General features: G+C 38.0%; 2 protein-coding genes across 10 annotated transcripts in view; one reads left to right on the top strand and one right to left on the bottom strand.

Annotated features, from left to right (window-relative positions):
* Nucleotides 1-804: 804 nt before the first annotated feature.
* CCDC59 (coiled-coil domain containing 59) lies at nt 805-8,069 on the bottom strand. The gene is made up of 4 exons (XM_030478842.1): nt 7,624-8,069; nt 6,191-6,416; nt 3,677-3,776; nt 805-1,055 (listed from the first exon to the last, which is right to left on the bottom strand). Exons 1-4 carry the CDS (start codon nt 7,751-7,753, stop codon nt 894-896), a joined length of 618 nt encoding a protein of 205 aa, XP_030334702.1. The 5' UTR covers nt 7,754-8,069; the 3' UTR covers nt 805-893.
* Nucleotides 7,852-17,617, top strand: part of METTL25 (methyltransferase like 25) — a 61,253-nt gene continuing 51,487 nt past the window's right edge. For all 9 annotated transcript variants that reach the window (XR_003990489.2, XR_003990490.2, XR_003990491.2 and 6 more), the window contains exons 1-2: nt 7,852-8,110; nt 14,103-14,267. Coding sequence is in view for 6 of the 9 variants with exons in the window: in XM_030478835.2 (XP_030334695.1) it covers nt 7,876-8,110; nt 14,103-14,267 (400 nt within the window). In the remaining 3 variants the exon portion in view is untranslated. The remainder of the gene's footprint in view (nt 8,111-14,102; nt 14,268-17,617) is intronic.

The following is a 17,617-nucleotide window of genomic DNA, read 5'->3' on the forward strand; positions in this document are numbered from 1 at the left end:
TAGAACTGTTACGTAAAGAATCAAATTCCAGTGGAAAAAAGGTCTCTCGTATGAATATCTGTGAGAAGGTAGGCTTAGCCACAACCCCTTTTTATCTCCAAATCAAATAAACCTATGAAAGAGAGAAAATGATGGGGAGAAATGACAGAAACTTCTCCTCCTCCTTGAAACCAGCAATGCTGGGCTAAGATCGGGTACTGCACTGCCTTTTTATTAAGCACTCTGCCTGATCAGGTTATCTGAAGCACTGCGAAAGAGGGAGGCATTTTCAGTGCCTTTTCAGAAAAACTGTTTCATGTTAACTATCACCAAGAACATGGAATAAAAAGACTAAAGATTTATCACCAAGCACAAAGTATATGTTAAGTCTAGGAGAATGACTAATAATAGCCCTCCGAGTATAATTTATGTTCTTTGCTTTCATGTGCCAAACCCTATCCAACAGCACACAAAACATTGTGTGTTTGATACTCTGAGCCTTGGCAGTTCATGAGGTATCAATTATGTTGCGTTTATCATTTTATTCCTCTCTAGTAAGCATAACTTCAGTAGCCACAATTGCAGGAAGTGTTAGAACTAGAAAATAAATGCTTTACACTATGCAAATGCATGTTCAAATGGTTCTACGCGCTAATGATTTGGAATTCAGGATATTAATTAGCTAATAGAATTTAAGTTTAGAAATACAGACCATTTATTTTCAAGGTACGAAATCTCTCTCTCTCAGCACGGAATACCTATTTTCAGGATGAATATCCTCCAATATTGGACTGATGAGATAAAACAAGCCAATGGCAAAAGTCGTACAGAAGCTAAGACATCATTTATTAAAAGTAATCTAAGAAAGTGTCCACAGGTAACTCAAAACCTGCAATTAAGATGTATGCAGAGGTTTATGTATTTTGTTGTATTTTCTGAAGAAGAAACTCCACTTGTAAGTTTAGATTTGGCTGTCCTCTTTTTGTTTTCTTACTCAGTATTTTATAAGCTTCCATTTTCTTTTGCTTGTACAAACGTTGAGCTGCTTCTCTTTGTTGTTTTATTCTTTCTGCTTCCTAAAATTAAAGAAATAAGTAAGATTAGGAAATAATTACATACCTTCTATAACTATGAAGCTATCTATAAACAATAAAATCTCTTTTTGCAAAAATACTAGCAATTAGGTATTGTACTGACACTAGAAACACCATTAACCTCAAAGCTTAATCGGGACGCTCTTCTAGCACATACTGCAATCAAAACATTATATTGTCTAAAGCTTCAAGAAAAGAGACAAGTTTTCCTCAGTAGAACATCCTATGACAAAGTTTGTTGCTAAAATTCATCCTACTTCCTTTCTGCAAAATGAGCTCCTTGACTTTTCTCCTTAAATGATAAACTGGCAAAAATTTCCCACTTTCTCCTCTTAAGCACAAGAAAAGAAAAAAAAGAAGTTATTCAGCAGGCCCTACGTAAATGTCTTGCCAATCCAGATAAGTTAGGATGCTGGACACATCTACACGGGACTGGCAGATAGGATACGGGACATATCTGGAGCTAGAAGTTGGGCAGGTTTGTGATACTGCGACAGCACCACAGGAAGCATTACCTAGGGCAACTTGATCAGGACCAAACTGTTAGTGACCTGTCCTTTTCAAAGCAACACAGACTCCTGTCTTTACTGAGAGAGAGAAGGTGGGGGCAGGAGATAACCAAGTTTTCAACTGTACAAACCTTCCATGTTGAGGGGACAGCACGTATGCAAACAAAACGCTATGGATAATCATCATGGTAATGTGTTCAGGTTTTTATCAAACAGCTTACACCCTCTTCTATAGCGTTCTGATTTTAGTAAGCAATTTGGGCAAACATCTACAACAAGCAAGTTAACTAGCTTCCTTCACATATATGATGTCCTCTACGAAGATATGCAAGACCTCACAAATCAAACTGAAGGGCTGGCAGCTTCAGATCATTTAAATGATTTCTTCTCAGAAAGGTTATTTTTTGAAATGCAGTACCATGCTGACCACAAACGCAGATGTTTCTGCAGAATGCCCAGATGATAATTTATCACGTTTTTGTTTTCCATGGCATAGTAGTTTCTGTGATGTACAAAAATTATTAAGAATGTCCCATGATGTAGAATATAAAATTAACTAGAAATAACCCAAGAAAATACTTCGAAATAGACATCTAAGAGGTTTCAAGGAAAAAAAAAACCAACAAACCAACAAAATTGCAAAGATACTATCTCTCCATTCAGAACACTTCAGTTATTTTCCTGTAACGATGATTAATATCATTCATCCCTTTTTTTTTTAAACCAGAGTAGCATCAACTCTAACTTACCTGTAATTCACTTCTGATCTAATAATTTTACTGCTGTTCAGCATACTATTGTAAACAACATCCATTTAAGCTACCAACCAAATGCTTACTCAAAGCAAGAACATTCATCTTCCTTAGGTGGTTGTTACTTACATTAGTATTTTTTCTGCTCTCTACTAAATCTTACCTTTCTTATGGAGTGTGGAAGCCAAAAGTTGTGCCTTTAAGCCTATTCCTTTTCCCAAAATATATAACAGCAAATCCAGAGTGTGCTAACATATGTGAGGATAAAGTATGTGATCATCATACCAGTATTCCCCATAAATGATTACTGTTATTTTGGCACTTGGCTACTGTTTGTTTTGCCTAAATATCTTGAATAAGACAAAACATGCAAACACCTCCCCTCAGACAACTCATGTGCTGCTCAAAGAAAACTCCCTGCAGTGTTGCTGGGTTTTTGTTTATTCACATTTCCTCTAAATAAGCTGGTCATAACATTAATTTGTTTTATTATAATCTCCATCTGATATTCAAAACAGCAGCTCTCTGCTGAACAACCATGTAACTCACCCAGAATCATGAATCGGTTGGCATAGAATTACTCTAGTTTTCAATCAGCTAAACTAAAGAAATAATACCTTTTATCCAGCTATGTATTTCTATAGTATTTAAACAGTAGTTATTGAAATTTAGTTGGTCAGCAGTGAGTTACACAATTTCTACAACGTTACAACGTGTGCCCTTTTACAGCGCAACAAACAACATACTGGCAGAGAACAGAACTAGTTAAATAAGGGTGCCTCTAATGAGTAACTCGACTGACTATTCAACAACGTTAAGATACACTCTGTAAGAATAAGTCCCACTAAATTAGAATGAGGGGACAAATTAGATTTTGGCCATGGATACTATTACGTTTAATGGCTTCACTGTTGGTCAAAGAACATAAACAGGTAAAATGAAGCCCGCATTATGGTAACACCCTAAGAAAAAGGAAGGATATTTCAGTTTTCATCACGAGAGTATGGTATTGTTATTACTTCCCCTTCTACAATATTTAAGAGGTTTAGTATAATTCACTGGGATATGCAAATCAAGCTCTAAGTTTTTCTCGATGTACCAACTGACATAATAAAATCTTGCTAATGGCAATTGCAAGACAAAAATAGTAAGAACAAGAAGAATGATAACTTTGAAGACTTGCATGCCTGAATATTACTGTCAAGTTGAAAAAGGCTAAAAGAACACCAATACTTGTGTTCCTCTCCTATGGTCCTATTTGGGTCCAGATGGAAGACTGACAGGTAGAAATGGTAATCTAGTCTTTGTCTACAATTAAGAAATATCTCTGTTTAAGATTTACCTCTTTCTTTCTAGCACGCTCTGCCTTTATTTTCTCATACTCTTCTTTTGCCTTCTGATTAGATGTTTTCTTCTTAAACTTCCCTTCAGTCATAACTGACCTGCAAGCAAAAGTACATGTACTTCAGGTACGGACTATCACCAAGTACACATAATCATTTATCCCATTTCCACTGCAGAATCAGAGTACGGTCTTCCACTCTTCCACTATTTTATATGCATTTGGGGAAGTTGATTAGAAATACAGATTTCAGAAGGTTTATCCTTCCACACTGACTGGATACGTAATTGCACCACTCTTACATGATGCCCAACACCATTACACATCACGAAACGAGCAGCTCACATGAAAACACAGCAAACTAAACTCCTTCAAGGCCAAGTGTACCAAAGACTGGACTGCGCACAGCTTTTAGGAACCCATATCCCTTATCTGCTGGATCTTCACACGGATGATGCTTCCTGAAGTTTAAAGAGCATCTAAAACTTTTCTTCCCCTATCATACAAGTTCTTCAGAGCTACAAAAACTGAATGCACCAGCTTAGAGCTATATTATCTCTTTCTAGTGCTGACATACGGATGCACTTGCAGAGATATGAGGAGAGCCAGCTGTTAGCAGACTGCCTGCCAGAGATGTCAGGCTAACACGGCAAGCAGAAAAAGCATAGTAGTAACAATGCCTTTCTAAAAGATTCTTCTTGAAGAAGATGGAATTATTATTGTCCTTAATGTTCCGAAATTAGGAACTGAAATTACGTTCCCTCCAAATTTCAGTATTAAAAAACTGCGCAAGTATCTTTCACCAAAGGAAACAGGAAAAGCAGTTTCATTTGTCTGGTGTTTACGGTCACACTACTTTAAGTGGATTCTTCTTGTTATTTAGTCCCTTTTTTTTTTTTTTTCTGATTCACACCACAGCCATTACATAAACAGTGTGGCAGCAAAGGCACTTCACACCTGAAAAATACATACCTTGTTAGATTTTTAAGAACTGTTCAGAAAGCTTTGATTACTCTATTACATTTAAAAATTTGAAAACTCGCCATCATCATCTAGGAGATTTCAGACAGACAATCAAAAAATAAAGAGAAGGCATTTGCTCACACTTTCATTTAGAAATACCACTCCTCTGGAGAAAAAGAAAAAAAAATAATCTTTGCTTTAGTCTCATCTCCATCTTGTGGCAATATTGTGTAATGACACTTCATTGTCCCAAGTACAAAACTACTTAAATAGCAGTGTGTGCGAAAAATAGAATTACCTAACCAAAGTCTTATTTTATATTCTCATAGTACACTGAAGTCTATTTAATCGACTCTATGCATTACACCACCTCACAAATTAGCAGTCACACTCGTGACTGAAATTCGTGGAGAAATACTAATTCTGGTTTACAACCGTAATGACCATAGCATAAACAAAATTAACGCACCCTCTGGTTTAAAGAAAAACATCAGGCCTATTTCAGACACCTCCACGAATAAGCTGCCTATTCTAGACAAAAACTCTACCTTTCTCTCACTGCTGACCTCAGATCTGACTGCCTTTCCCCACTCTCCTGAGCACTCTTCTCAGGAAAGTTTAGATGTAGATACACCTTGGAATTCAAAGACTTAGGACACTCCTTGTACTGAGAATGAAAAAGCATTATCTCAGTCACTGTATTTGAATGCTCTTTTAAAATACTGCCATGATAATGTTAGACCTGAGTGACTACACTTTCCATTTTACTGACATAACTAACCAAGATTTCAGGGGTATTACTGTCACACAGGGAAAAAATGGTTTAAGTTGTCTGACGTTTGTTAGACAGCAAGTGAGAAACTCCATTTGACTTTTCCCAGCTATTATAAGTAAATTAAAAACCAAACAAATAACCCCAACAAAACCCCCCACCATTGGCAAGCTATAATGACGTATCTGTTGTTTAGATTATTACTTTGATAAAGAACACTTTACTGCCTTAAGATTCTATTAAATCCTCCTTTAAGTTCATAGTTAAATTCCCCCCAAAACTAGCCATACCATGAAAGGGTAACTGCACACAATAATGCTCATTCTAGCAGAAAAACAGTGCAATATGAAGACAACTTACCAAACTGGGAATAACCTTTCTGAAAAGTGACATTAATTTTAAAATACTGAGAATCAATTCAAAGGAAAATTCTGCAGACTCAGAAGCACACTACCTGAAAAGCAGGCTCTCATCTTTGTAGATATGGTAAGAAATTAGGCAAACATTTACTGCGCTTGGGCTGAACCTTGTCTTTAAAGTACAACGGTAACTGTGATATCGTTTCTGTGGAATCAAGCCCTAAAATACTGCTTTCTGATTCTGATGCAAACACAACAAAGCTGTAGGTTCAAATTTTTTAACAAATAAGAAAAATATTTAAGACCTAATGGCATTTTAAGCAAATCACCATACTGAAGTTCAGGTAAAGTGTAAGATCTAAAATATTTCTTTAATGATGGAAACAATTACTTGTTTTTAGAGACATTTACAAAACTTACTCTACTGGTTCACTAAGTTTTTCTTCTGATAAAACTGAATTATCTGGAGCCCTGCGCCACCGTTTCTTGAGCATTTCTTCCTCAGCTAGGTAAAGATGTTTCAAGTGCTCTGGATAAGTATCAATAAACTGATTATCCTGTTGTGAATGGACCTTCCTTCCCTTTCTCAGTAATTTCCTGTATTGCCTTTCGACCTTTTGTTTTCTCCGAAATGCAAATCCTCGTCCTAAAAACATAAGAAAAAGGGAGTTAAACAGACCTGCGCTGAAGTTTTATCAAACCATTCAATTGTTACCAGGACCATTTCAATCCATTTACTTTACAAAAACAGAGAAAGACACTACTTGTGCTAATTTTAATAAGGATCAGTCAAAAATTCACGGAAAAAACACTTTTACAAACCTGCCTCCTACTGTAATATTGCAGCTTGTACAGATTTACTGAAAATTACTGCCTAAAACCCTTGAGAGAACATGCCATGGCAAACATACTACTTAATAATGCACGCTCAACATGATATACCTTCGGGAATGCTTTTTAAACCCAGTGAAGAGCTGCATTAACATTTCACTTCCCTCTTACTTCTGACAGCTTCATAAGCAATAAAATAGATTCCAAAATAGATTCCTAAAGATAATCTCAAGAAGGCACTGATAATAGTAACACCAGCTGCCTGAGTAGTCTGCAGCTGCAATGCCACAGGAAAAAAAGCAGCCTCTAAATCATTATATTACACTGTATTAATATCCCATTATATCTTTCCATACAAATAGTATTTTTATTGCTACTACTTTTTTTCTACACCTGCCGAGGAAGAGCTCTTCTACACTTGAGAAGTATGCTACATCACAGAGCTATTTAGCCTGAAAGGAAACAGCAGAGAACAGCTGTTTCAGTCTCAATCATTGTATAATGACTTATGATCCTGAAATTAAACGTTTTTTCCGAATATGTTAATATCTTATTTTTATTGCATTAGTCTTAAGAGCTACTGACTTCTATAATATTCATTTTAAAAAGTTTCCAAAGGCAGCAAGTCCAAATCAGTCGCAACTTTTCCTTTGATCCTTTCTCTAACGTTGACATTTCAGAAAAGCGCTGCAAAAGCCATTCTGTTTCCTGTTCGTTTTTACATTTGCATAACTACCTTTCAATAATGTGAACCTATTTCCACATATGCCTCTATCTGAAACACGCAGCTCACACTGGCCGGCCCCGCCAGCCCTGCAGCCACTGGCCCCGATCCGTCACGGAGGTCCGGCCCCAGCCGGGCCGCCAGGGCCGAGCCAGCTCGGAGGCACAGCGGGAGGCCGAGGGCCGCGACCAGCGGGGCCGGGCTGGGCCGGGCCTCCCTCGGCGCCGTCTCTCCCACCGTGACGCCACCCCGGACCCGCCGGGGGCCAGTCGCGGCTGCTCCCCCACCCCCGACTCACCCTCCTGGACGCTTCCCACGACGTTGCGCATCAGGTCAGGCCTCCACAGCCGCTTTCGCCGAGGACCTCGGGCGGCGGCGCCCGCATTTTCAGCCGCCGCTCCGGGCCCCCCGCGCCGCGCCGCCTCCATCGCTCTGCGGGCGCCGCGCAACGAGATGGCGTCACCGAGCTGCGCCGCCGCCACTCGGCCCTCGATTCACCCGCCTGCGTGGCGGCAGCCCCGGCGAGCCCTGCGCGGGCCCCGACGGCGCCATGTCTCGGCGGGCCCGCGCGCTGCCGCCCCAGCTGTCGCCGGCGGCGGCGGTGCGGACGCTGCGGCGCGTGTCGCGGTTCCTGGCGCGCGCGCTGCCGCTGTGCCGCGCTCACACGGTGGAGTTCTACACGCGCGGGCTGTGGGACCGGCTCGTGGCGCCGCGCCCCGCCGCCGTGCTCCAGGCGCTGCGGCGCCCCCTGGCGGAGGCCTCCGGCGCCGCCGCGGCGTGGTGGGGTGAGTCGGGGCAGGGCCGGGGCTCGGGACCGCGGGCCTAGCCGGAGGGACCGGGTCGGGGGCGCGGCCCGATGGGGGTCACGGCGCCGTTGCTCGGGGAGGTGCGGCGGACTGCGGAGCTGTGGCGGCGGCAGAGCGGCCTGCTGCTGCGCGTGGGCTGATGGGGCCGCCTGTGGGGCGCTCGGTGACGGCCCCGCCATCCCCGCCTCACGGTGACATGCCTCATGCCCCGCCCGTGGCATCGCGTTCAGACCTCCTGTCTTTGTTAAAACCGATCTTCCTCGCTTGAATAAACACCACTCTGCCGAGCTGCTCTGATTTTTCCTGCACTTTCACTCTCTGGCTTCCTGCGCCCCCCCCCCCCGTTGATCCATTACTCTGCCGTCTGCCAAAGCCGCTTTTGCCCTTTGGTGCCGGTGCTCTCACCAGCGCTGATTAAGTTGTCCTACCCTTTTCCAGGGTAACGGGGTGTATGTGGAGCTGTCACGGCTCAAATGAGGTACAGCCATGTTGGGAGGAGTTGCCCTTTGGGAGGCTCTCGGTCGTGGCAGTTGTGCTGATGGTCTCATTTTATAAGTTTCATCCTGTTGGCTCACAAGTGAAACTCCTGTCAGGCTCCTTTGCTCTGACTAATTACTGAAGAACGGAAATAAAACGAACCCCCACAAAAAACTCTCCACATGAGTGCAAAGATGTAACAGTTGAAAGTCCTTCAACTGTTGAAGCTCTGGAAATGTGGAGGACAGCTGGAAAAGGCTTAAACACTGCTTCCCTATGTATCTGTAATAATGAGTGTCTGGCAGAGGAAGAGAGAAAGCAGTTTTATTTCTGACAAGACCTATTTAAGAAGCACTTCATATTTTTAGTAATTTTCAAGTAGATCCAGAGGAAGCCAGCTATGAAACTGTGTGACTGAATTTACTGCAGTTCTAGCAGACGGGAAACATATACCACTAATATGCTTTCAGGCAGGGCACAGAAATGAAGATAAAGCTTCTGAAAGGTATGGCATTTGGGGGGACTGAGCCCAGGCAAAGAGATCCATTTTGGAACGAAGGTAGTAAAATCTCTGACAAAGCACTTAGCTCAGAAAAACCTGTATCATGCCAAAGCTTATGGAGCACAGATAGCTCTCACGTAGCATTCGCTCTGAAATGCTGCATTAAATGACACATGAGACAGGAAAGCACGTTGAGTGCAAGAGAAGGGTCCACAGAAAGCAACATGTGGAGCTGTGCACTTTTTGGCATAGAAGACAAGCTAAGATAATGATTTGGATTTGGAAGGAGATTGAGGAACTGTGAATTGCTACATCACTTGTAACATTGCTCTCTTGGATCTAAAGACCTTCAAAATATTAACTGTAAGAGTCATTTTTAAAGGGTTGAGCTACCTGGAAAAAAAAGAATAAAACCCAAAACACAGTTTATTTGTGCATGAAAAGGACACTGGATTATGCATTAACTTTGAGAGCCAGATGGAAACAAGACAATGTTCCAGTCAGCAAGCAAAAGTGTTGGGAAGCAGTAAGGAAAAATTTCTAATGTTTTTGACAGGTAGTGTCAGAGCCAGAACTCATTCAGAGGAATGGGACATAAAATTAAATGTAAATAGAGGCTGGTGCAAAACTAATTACTAGATGAAGTCATTAAACAATAAAATGCTAAAGGAAAATTACCCTGATTTTACCTGTTTCTATGAGAAAACCCATTAAATGATTCAGACACTGAAGTCGTGGCTGGTAAAGTAGGAGGACAATCAGGAAGGCAGAGCATTGTTCTGCAGATTTTTAAAATTGGAAAATCATTTAATGATCTGTATTCAAAATGCGTGTTGCAGAATTTGACACAGAATTACTGCAACAAAAGACACAATTTGCGTATCTTTAAAATGAAGACTCTGTTTTAGAAGGGTATGAAGCCTTCACGTTGTGGCCAAAATATAACATTTCTTTGTTGGTTTCTGCTTATGGGGAAAAAAAAAAAAGAGAGAGAAAATTGCTCTTTTTTCCTAGCCTCAAAATTATTATGTGTTATTTAACATTCAAAAGGTTTTGAGACAATCTCAAAATTCCCTCCATATTATGACAAAATTGGAGGTACTGTAAATGAACGGTCATGTGCTTGCTGTTTTGGGAATTCATGCCTGAGTTGTTTGACTGCATGGTATCTGTCCACTGAGTCATATGATGAAAGTACATTATAGTACAATATGAATTTTTCAGTGAAGATGCCCATGAACATCTACCTATATTTGAAAATGAATGCTTTGTTAGCCTGTATTAAAATTAGGATTGAGAAATTTACTATCATTATTTGAGCGCCTCAGTACAACTTACTGACATTCGAGATCAGAAACCAAGCATTAGAGATCTTAAAACCCAACATAAACAGAGTGACTTCCTTATATTCCTCTCAAATATTAACTCTATGTGTGGTTGTTCTTCAAAATTATCAGATACATTAATGTTTGTTATTTATGTTTTCCTTGAAATGGGTACTAAAAGGCTCTCATAACATGCTGTCATTCATAGAACTACATTTTTTTGGAGTGTGGCTATGAGCGTAGATTTATTTTGCATGCCCAAATGACACTGTGGTCATGTACCCCAAATACCTTACTCAAAATATGTGTTAAATGACATTTTGATTTCACAGGGTAAACGCTTTGCTCCCTAAGAGTTTGAGAAGTTTCACATTTATACATTCACAATCCCCAAACTATTATGACAAGTTTTCTAGAATCTGTTCTATTACAGATCCCAAATTAAATTATAGGGTAACATAAGCTACATTTGACAGAATTGATGTGAAAATGTGAAGTTGTCAGTTCGTACTCACACAGCTCTTCAAACTAAAAAGTAACATTATTGCAGATTGGCACAAAACTGTTACTCTGCACGATATTTTATGTTACTATAGGGATTTTGACAAATTTATGTGCTGAATTGTAGATTTAGAAGCTAGCAAGCAAGAAATTACAATTCTGTTGTACAGTATTACATGCAAGAAGATAATCATGCTATAGAACATTACATCTTCTGTAACTCAGTTTTAAAGAATATTTTCAGATGCTCATCAGATGATGTTTCATTATAATGACCATATGAAGGGTGGAACCCTTGTTTTCAGTTGGACCCCACAGAAAAATTGCAGATCCATTTTTAAAGATAGAAAACTGGTTTATATTTTTATACATCAAAAAGCTGACATTTGCCATATTGCATCTTGTTTATCATGTCATTGCTGTAAATTGGACACAGGCACAGAAAAATCTGTGTTTTAAGTATTTTCGTATTTTACTGTAAATTACTGTTTGTAATTCCAAGTTTTTTGGCATATGTTTCTTTCCTATGAAGATTTATTTCAAATGGAGGGACTGACTGGTTTAAAGACATACTAGGTTTCATTTTATGAGCAACCAAAGTAGAAACATTTTGAGAAAACTAACATTTTTAATATTCATAAATATCACGTAGTCCACAAACTGCTTGAAGTCATGCTTCAGATACCTTAATGTAGTTGGGTTTTTTTCTTTCTTCTAGTTGGCAAGCTGGGACAACAATTTATATTTGATAGGAGTGGTATTACAGACGATATGCTAGTGATTATACATGAGATCCTACTAGTTCTGTTCATGTTCTTCCATCAAATAACTGAATTCATGGAAGTTATAGAACATGAGTATTACTATGTTTAATTTCAATTAAGTGAGGTTTGTAAGGAGAGTTGATATGTTTTATGTTATATTGTCGTAGAATCATCAACTGATTTGGGTTGGAAGGGACCTTAAAGCTCATCTAGTTCCAACCCCCCTGCCATGGGCAGGGACACTTTCCACTAGACCAGCTTGCTCAAAGCCCTGTCCAACCTGACAGGTGCTGAAAAAGTGAAAGCAGACAGGCAGTGGGTTTATAAGCTTTTTATGAGTTCTGAAAAAGAAGCAGAAAAGTCCAAATTTCAATAGTCAGTCTTTAACCTAGGAAAGTGATGAAGTTTCAAGGTAAGTTGTATTTTTGTGATATAGTGGGATCAGCAGGCAGTAAGGTAAAAGCAAGGTTGGGTTGCTAAATCTCGTGAACTTTAAATCTGCAGAATATTTGTTTATGCTGTTGATGTTGGTGAGCTATTTGAAAGTTAGATAGGAAAAATAAGGATAAATTTCTTCAAGAGTATAGGTTTAATGGTTTTCCATATCAGTATCAGGGTCGTGTGGTATAAGATGGGTATGTGTGTGGTTGACCACAGTTTTCTTTTTATACCGTAGCAAGTTTGTATATGTAATTCCCATGATGGTTATTTCCACGGTGAGTCTATAAATTTTCTGGAATGCTGTTCATTCACAGAAAATCTAAAATAAATTAAATGAGTGAACCTCCCTTAAAAATTAACTGAAATTTTCTTATTCAGCAATTACTCAAGCTGTGACATTTTCTTGTAAGAACTTGCATAACATTTACTCAGCAGAAAGCAAAAATACTCTGTGTGTGTAGATATTCACCTCATTTTATGGTTGTTGAAACTTTTTTGAGGGAAAAAAAGTGCAAAACAAATAAAAAACCCCTCCAAACCCACAAACAAACATCCCCCACCCCCTAACTCCAAACAGTTCCGTACGTTGTCGAAAAGCATTTTCTTATCCCATTACAGAGATCCCACTACATCCCCTACAGAGACATAGGAAAGCAAAATTACCCCTTCTGCCTAAAACCTGCAGTCTGGTTTAGCATTTCTCTTTATTTGTGTTCTCTAGTATCATGTTACACCTTTATCCTTCATGAAGGTTCACTAACTCAAAGTTACCAGATGTTCAGAAGTTCAGATAAGTTGTTTATAGAGAAAAGTTGCTTTCATTTTGTATTTTGTAGTAGAAGTAAAGTAAGAAGCGCCGTGCAGACATTGAAATAATATTGATTCTGGTCATAGCTTAGTATTCTTTCTTAGGTTCAAAGTTTGTTTGCTGGTCTCATGCCTTTGTATGTGTCATGTAGTACCATGAAAATTAATGTGTTTGGACTGTTTTCAGTAAATTCTAATGTATGCATGACCTTTAATTGTGGTTATGCAAGAAAATTAAGAGCATTAGAGGTGAGATCAATCAAAACAGCTGTATCTGTTGTCATGCTGGTGGGCAGGCCAGATTTGGGAAAGCTACCTCGTGCTAGGTATGTAGTTGCTCAACATCATGAGACAAAAGGCAAGCTAGGAAACATTTTCTAAATCTTTGTAACCATTTGCTGGACTGGTTAACTTTTATATATTTGAAAAGAATAGCAAATACTCAAAAATTACTAGCAAAAGCATGTAGAATCCACAAACAGTTTTAGCCACAATAGAGGGGAATTAGACAATAGAAAACAAACTCAGAATTAATAAATGATTCATACCAATATGTTTCACTTAGAAATAAATGTACATTTCTGACAGTAAGAACTAAGTAATACTAAACTGAAGCATTTAATCCTGAGTTAAACAAAATATGCAGTGGAATCTAACTTTGGCTCACACCTGATTGGTAATAAAAATCTATTTAATTCTCCCAGCAGATTCACCAGTTACAAAGCAGCTTGGAAAGTGTGTGAATGTAGTGATTATAAATCAAAATATTTAATATATTGAACAGCTGCATTTCTTAAGCAATCTAGTAGCATATATTGTCAGTTGGGGCTGAGTGAGAAACGTATTATGAGCAAGTTTGTAAACAAAAGAGAAGTGATAATGTTGACTGAATTCTCTTGTTGATTATACTAAAGTTGCTCTGTTAAAACAATAGATTTTTCCACATTTACACTGGTTCAGCTAAGAGCAAAATTTGACCTTGGTTCTGAAGGGGAAATACAGCTGAAGAAAAACAGTGAGTTTTCCTACTTATGGAAGCGAAATAAATGGTTACTTCTGGCTGATACTAAGTATTTATTGCTTGTAGTTTTTTGTCAGCACTGTTACAAAAGATGTTAAGCAACGTTTACAGACATATTTCCTTTTCTGTACAGATGATGACACATTTTCCAATGTGTTTTGTGAAAACTCAGAGAAGCTTATCAATGTACATTTGTTTGCCCTGGCTGCTAAGTATTATTCTTCGTCCAACCTTGGAGTGTGTACCCCATTAGAAGATGTACTTGAAGCACTGAGAGGAGACAATCAAGGAACAACAGGTATATTTACATCTGTACTTATATTTTTACTTATTCACTATAGGACCTGTAGAGTTTTGGTTTTGTGTAGTTTGTTGTGGGTTTTTTTTTGTCTTCCCTACGTGCTCAACTCTTCATTTGTTCCTAGTAAGTTTCTTCATTGCCTTTGTTTAGAAAACGGATTCTCATGCTAAAATTTGAGCAGAGGGGTCACAGCATTCAGTACGTATAGACCCTTCCTGAGATTCAATTTTAAAGGAGATGAGATATGTCTAGTAGGCACACCATTATTTGAGATACCTTGTTAATTCTTTTTGTTTGTCTTCTGTCTAAGCAGTAGGAATCATGGTTACTATTCTTGTGGTTTTTTAAAAGTCACACTGTAAAACTTGGCAAGTGGGTTTTCTTTTGTTTTGTGTTAAATATGTGTTTTGGTGTTTAGCTGAATATGGCCAAATAAGTGTTTGATGTCTCAAAGGAAAAAAAGTTATTCATTCTGTATGTTTTGGACCAATACCAGTTATATGTCATAAAACTGGAGTAATTTCATTTTCTTTAGTTAAAGAAATTGAAATAAAACACTCTTAAGTTGGCATCAAGTTAGACACTGGAAGTCTTACTCCTGATTATGTTTTTTGTATGTGATGATAAATTGGCATTTTTACTTACTTGGACTGCTGTCATTTTCACTGAAAATGTGTTCTTCATGGAGTCTTCAGTCTTTGTAGATCTGTCACTGTCTTTCAGATTTCTCATTAGTTTTTCAGAGATGGACTGAGCAGCTTTCTGCCTTCTAGTGTGTTTTATCTCTATAATGCATTAAAACACTGACATTTCTTATCCTAAGTGGTAAAACACCATTATATATACTGGGCATCTCTCCCATTTTCTTCAGCAGTTTTCTCTTTCCAGTTTTGCCATTTTCTATTGTTGGCTTCCTGGTTTTTCATTTCTTCAGAAATACTAAAATGCCATATCTAAGATAGTTTTAATGGTTTGTTGTGAATTGGTCTTACTTTCTGGCTTCTGCTCTTTGTTCATCTGAAGCCCTTTTTTCTTGTTTGACAACTGTATGATGCTTTTCTTCTGCTCGCTCTTTAGCTCTTCTTTTTTATTATGTTCTCATTCCCTGCATTCCACTTAATCTTCCATAATTCTCTAGTTTACTGTGTTATACTTATACCTGAGTTCATACTGGGATTATCTTTCTTAGACAAAACTAGAAAGATTCTTTCATCTTCTTGTCATGCGGAATTGAGCATCAGGAATAAGGCAATTGCTCAATATTTTCTTCTGTGTGTTGCAGGAGTGGTGCTCAGTTGGGCATCTAGGGCCTGGGTTTGTGATGCAGTAATTCTAAGTTCTACTTCACAGAGAAAATAAAACAATAGTATGTATACTACATACCAAATGTATACAAAAGTATTATAATTCAAAAACTTTGTGCTGAATTGGCAGGAAGTATCAGTTAAATTAACTTAATTGAAGTTCCTGGTAAGCATTTAGCAGAAGCAAAATACAAAATTATGGATTCATAACATGCAAATTTCCAAATGAAAGTTGTGATCTTTTAACTTTAAGCTATTTTGGATATTTTGGATTTAATTGTGTATTTCAGAAAATACATTAATTTGCTGACATACTAAAGCTTGCAAGTCAACAGAGGTGTAAGTCTGAGAAAACTGTCAACTTTACAATGGCCTTGCTCATATTCTGAAAAGTATGCAGCAGGATAATTCCATTTATGTTTCAGATGTTTTTAATACATTTTGTTGTTCTAAGACAAACACACTTAGGAGCCTATTCCCACAGTTTGTATACTTGCATAGTTCTCTAACTTCCTTACCATCTTAATGCAGACATATTGCTATCCTCCCTTGGAATAATTGGTAAGCACAGCATTTTAAGCATGTTGTGGACACAGCTACTCAGAATGGAGTTTGGAGTCTAAAGGTCTTTCTCCGTTGCTTCCTAACAAAGGACACTGTGGTCCTAACTGCACCATCAGTTTGCTTGCACTGAGTGCATGGTGTCCAAAAGAGCCTGGCCCAAGGGGAAGAGGCCAGCAGGGAGAATTTCACTTATTACAGAGAAATTTATCTGATTTATTTATTTATAAATAGACTTATAAAAGACAGTCTCAATTTGTTCAGCTTCACAACTAGAGACATAGTTTTAAATGGCATTATAGAGTTGAAGCAGTTTTTCAAATGGAAAACATGTACCTGTGCTAGGGGTTCACAATGGAAATAAGCAAATTTCAGTACGAACTAAAATTAGTAACATTAAGCTTTCTGTTGCTCTCTTATATCCAGGGTACTTCTGTGAAGAATTCAAACCCCACTTTCTTTTTTCTTCACAAAAAGAAATATATCTCTAAATTTCTTACAGTTTTTGAAGTCAGTATTTGTTCTGCTTGCATTAATTGTATACATAATAAGGAAATCTGCATGTATAATTATTTGTTTCAAGAAAGTAATTTTGTAAGAGCCAAATGAATTTACACAGTTTGCTTACAATTAGTATACATATTTTTTTCAAATTTGCAGTTAGCAGTATAAAACAGTCACCACATTCAGTTTTTCTATTATATTGTAATATGTCCACTTGTTTTTCAAAAGAATGTAAAAAAAAAATCCAACCTGTCAGAATTTTTCAGAAATGCAGCAACAATAAAATTTATTGAAAATCCATAATTTTCTGGAAAGAGTACCATTTTCCTTGAGCTGAGATATAAACAGAGTGTTCGTTCTGCAAAATGTAGGAAAAGAAGTCTAAAAATGGTTAAGAAACTTTAGTAGCTAAACTGTGAATTTTCTGCCTGGACCATGTTTTTGTAAGCTGGTTCTTGTTTCTGGATTTCTGGATTTCTTACATGTTTGAAATACTTAATTTGGCTTAAGTGCTCTCTGAAATGGTACTTCACACAGCATTACCCAATTCAGTCTTTTGATTTCACACTATAGCAAAGAGTAAAAGATGCAATGTGTGATGATAGTTCAAAGTGACAGTGCTGCTTCGGACAACAGTCAAACAACTTTTATTTCTGTTAAGAAGTCAAATATCTGTTTCTTCCTGTTCCCATTCTGCTGCTTCTGATGATGAGACTATCCAGACACAAAAATGTTCAAATATCAACAAAAAAGCGACCTTTTTTCTTTCTTTTTATGTTTTCCCTGTCTTTTTTCCTTTCATTTCAAATGCTTACAAATTAAGAGTTTTTTAGGACACTGATCTTCACAGTTTTAAAATTAAGCAGAATCTTCAGTGAAATTACAAACACTTGTTTCTGCTATTTATTTTGCTTAAAAGTATTTTAGTCTATTTTTTCCTTTGTCAGTTCATAGAGTCTATATTAGATTGTAAGTATT

The sequence above is a fragment of the Strigops habroptila genome, chromosome 3 (genome assembly GCF_004027225.2).
Source record: "Strigops habroptila isolate Jane chromosome 3, bStrHab1.2.pri, whole genome shotgun sequence".
Taxonomy (NCBI): Eukaryota; Metazoa; Chordata; class Aves; order Psittaciformes; family Psittacidae; genus Strigops; species Strigops habroptila.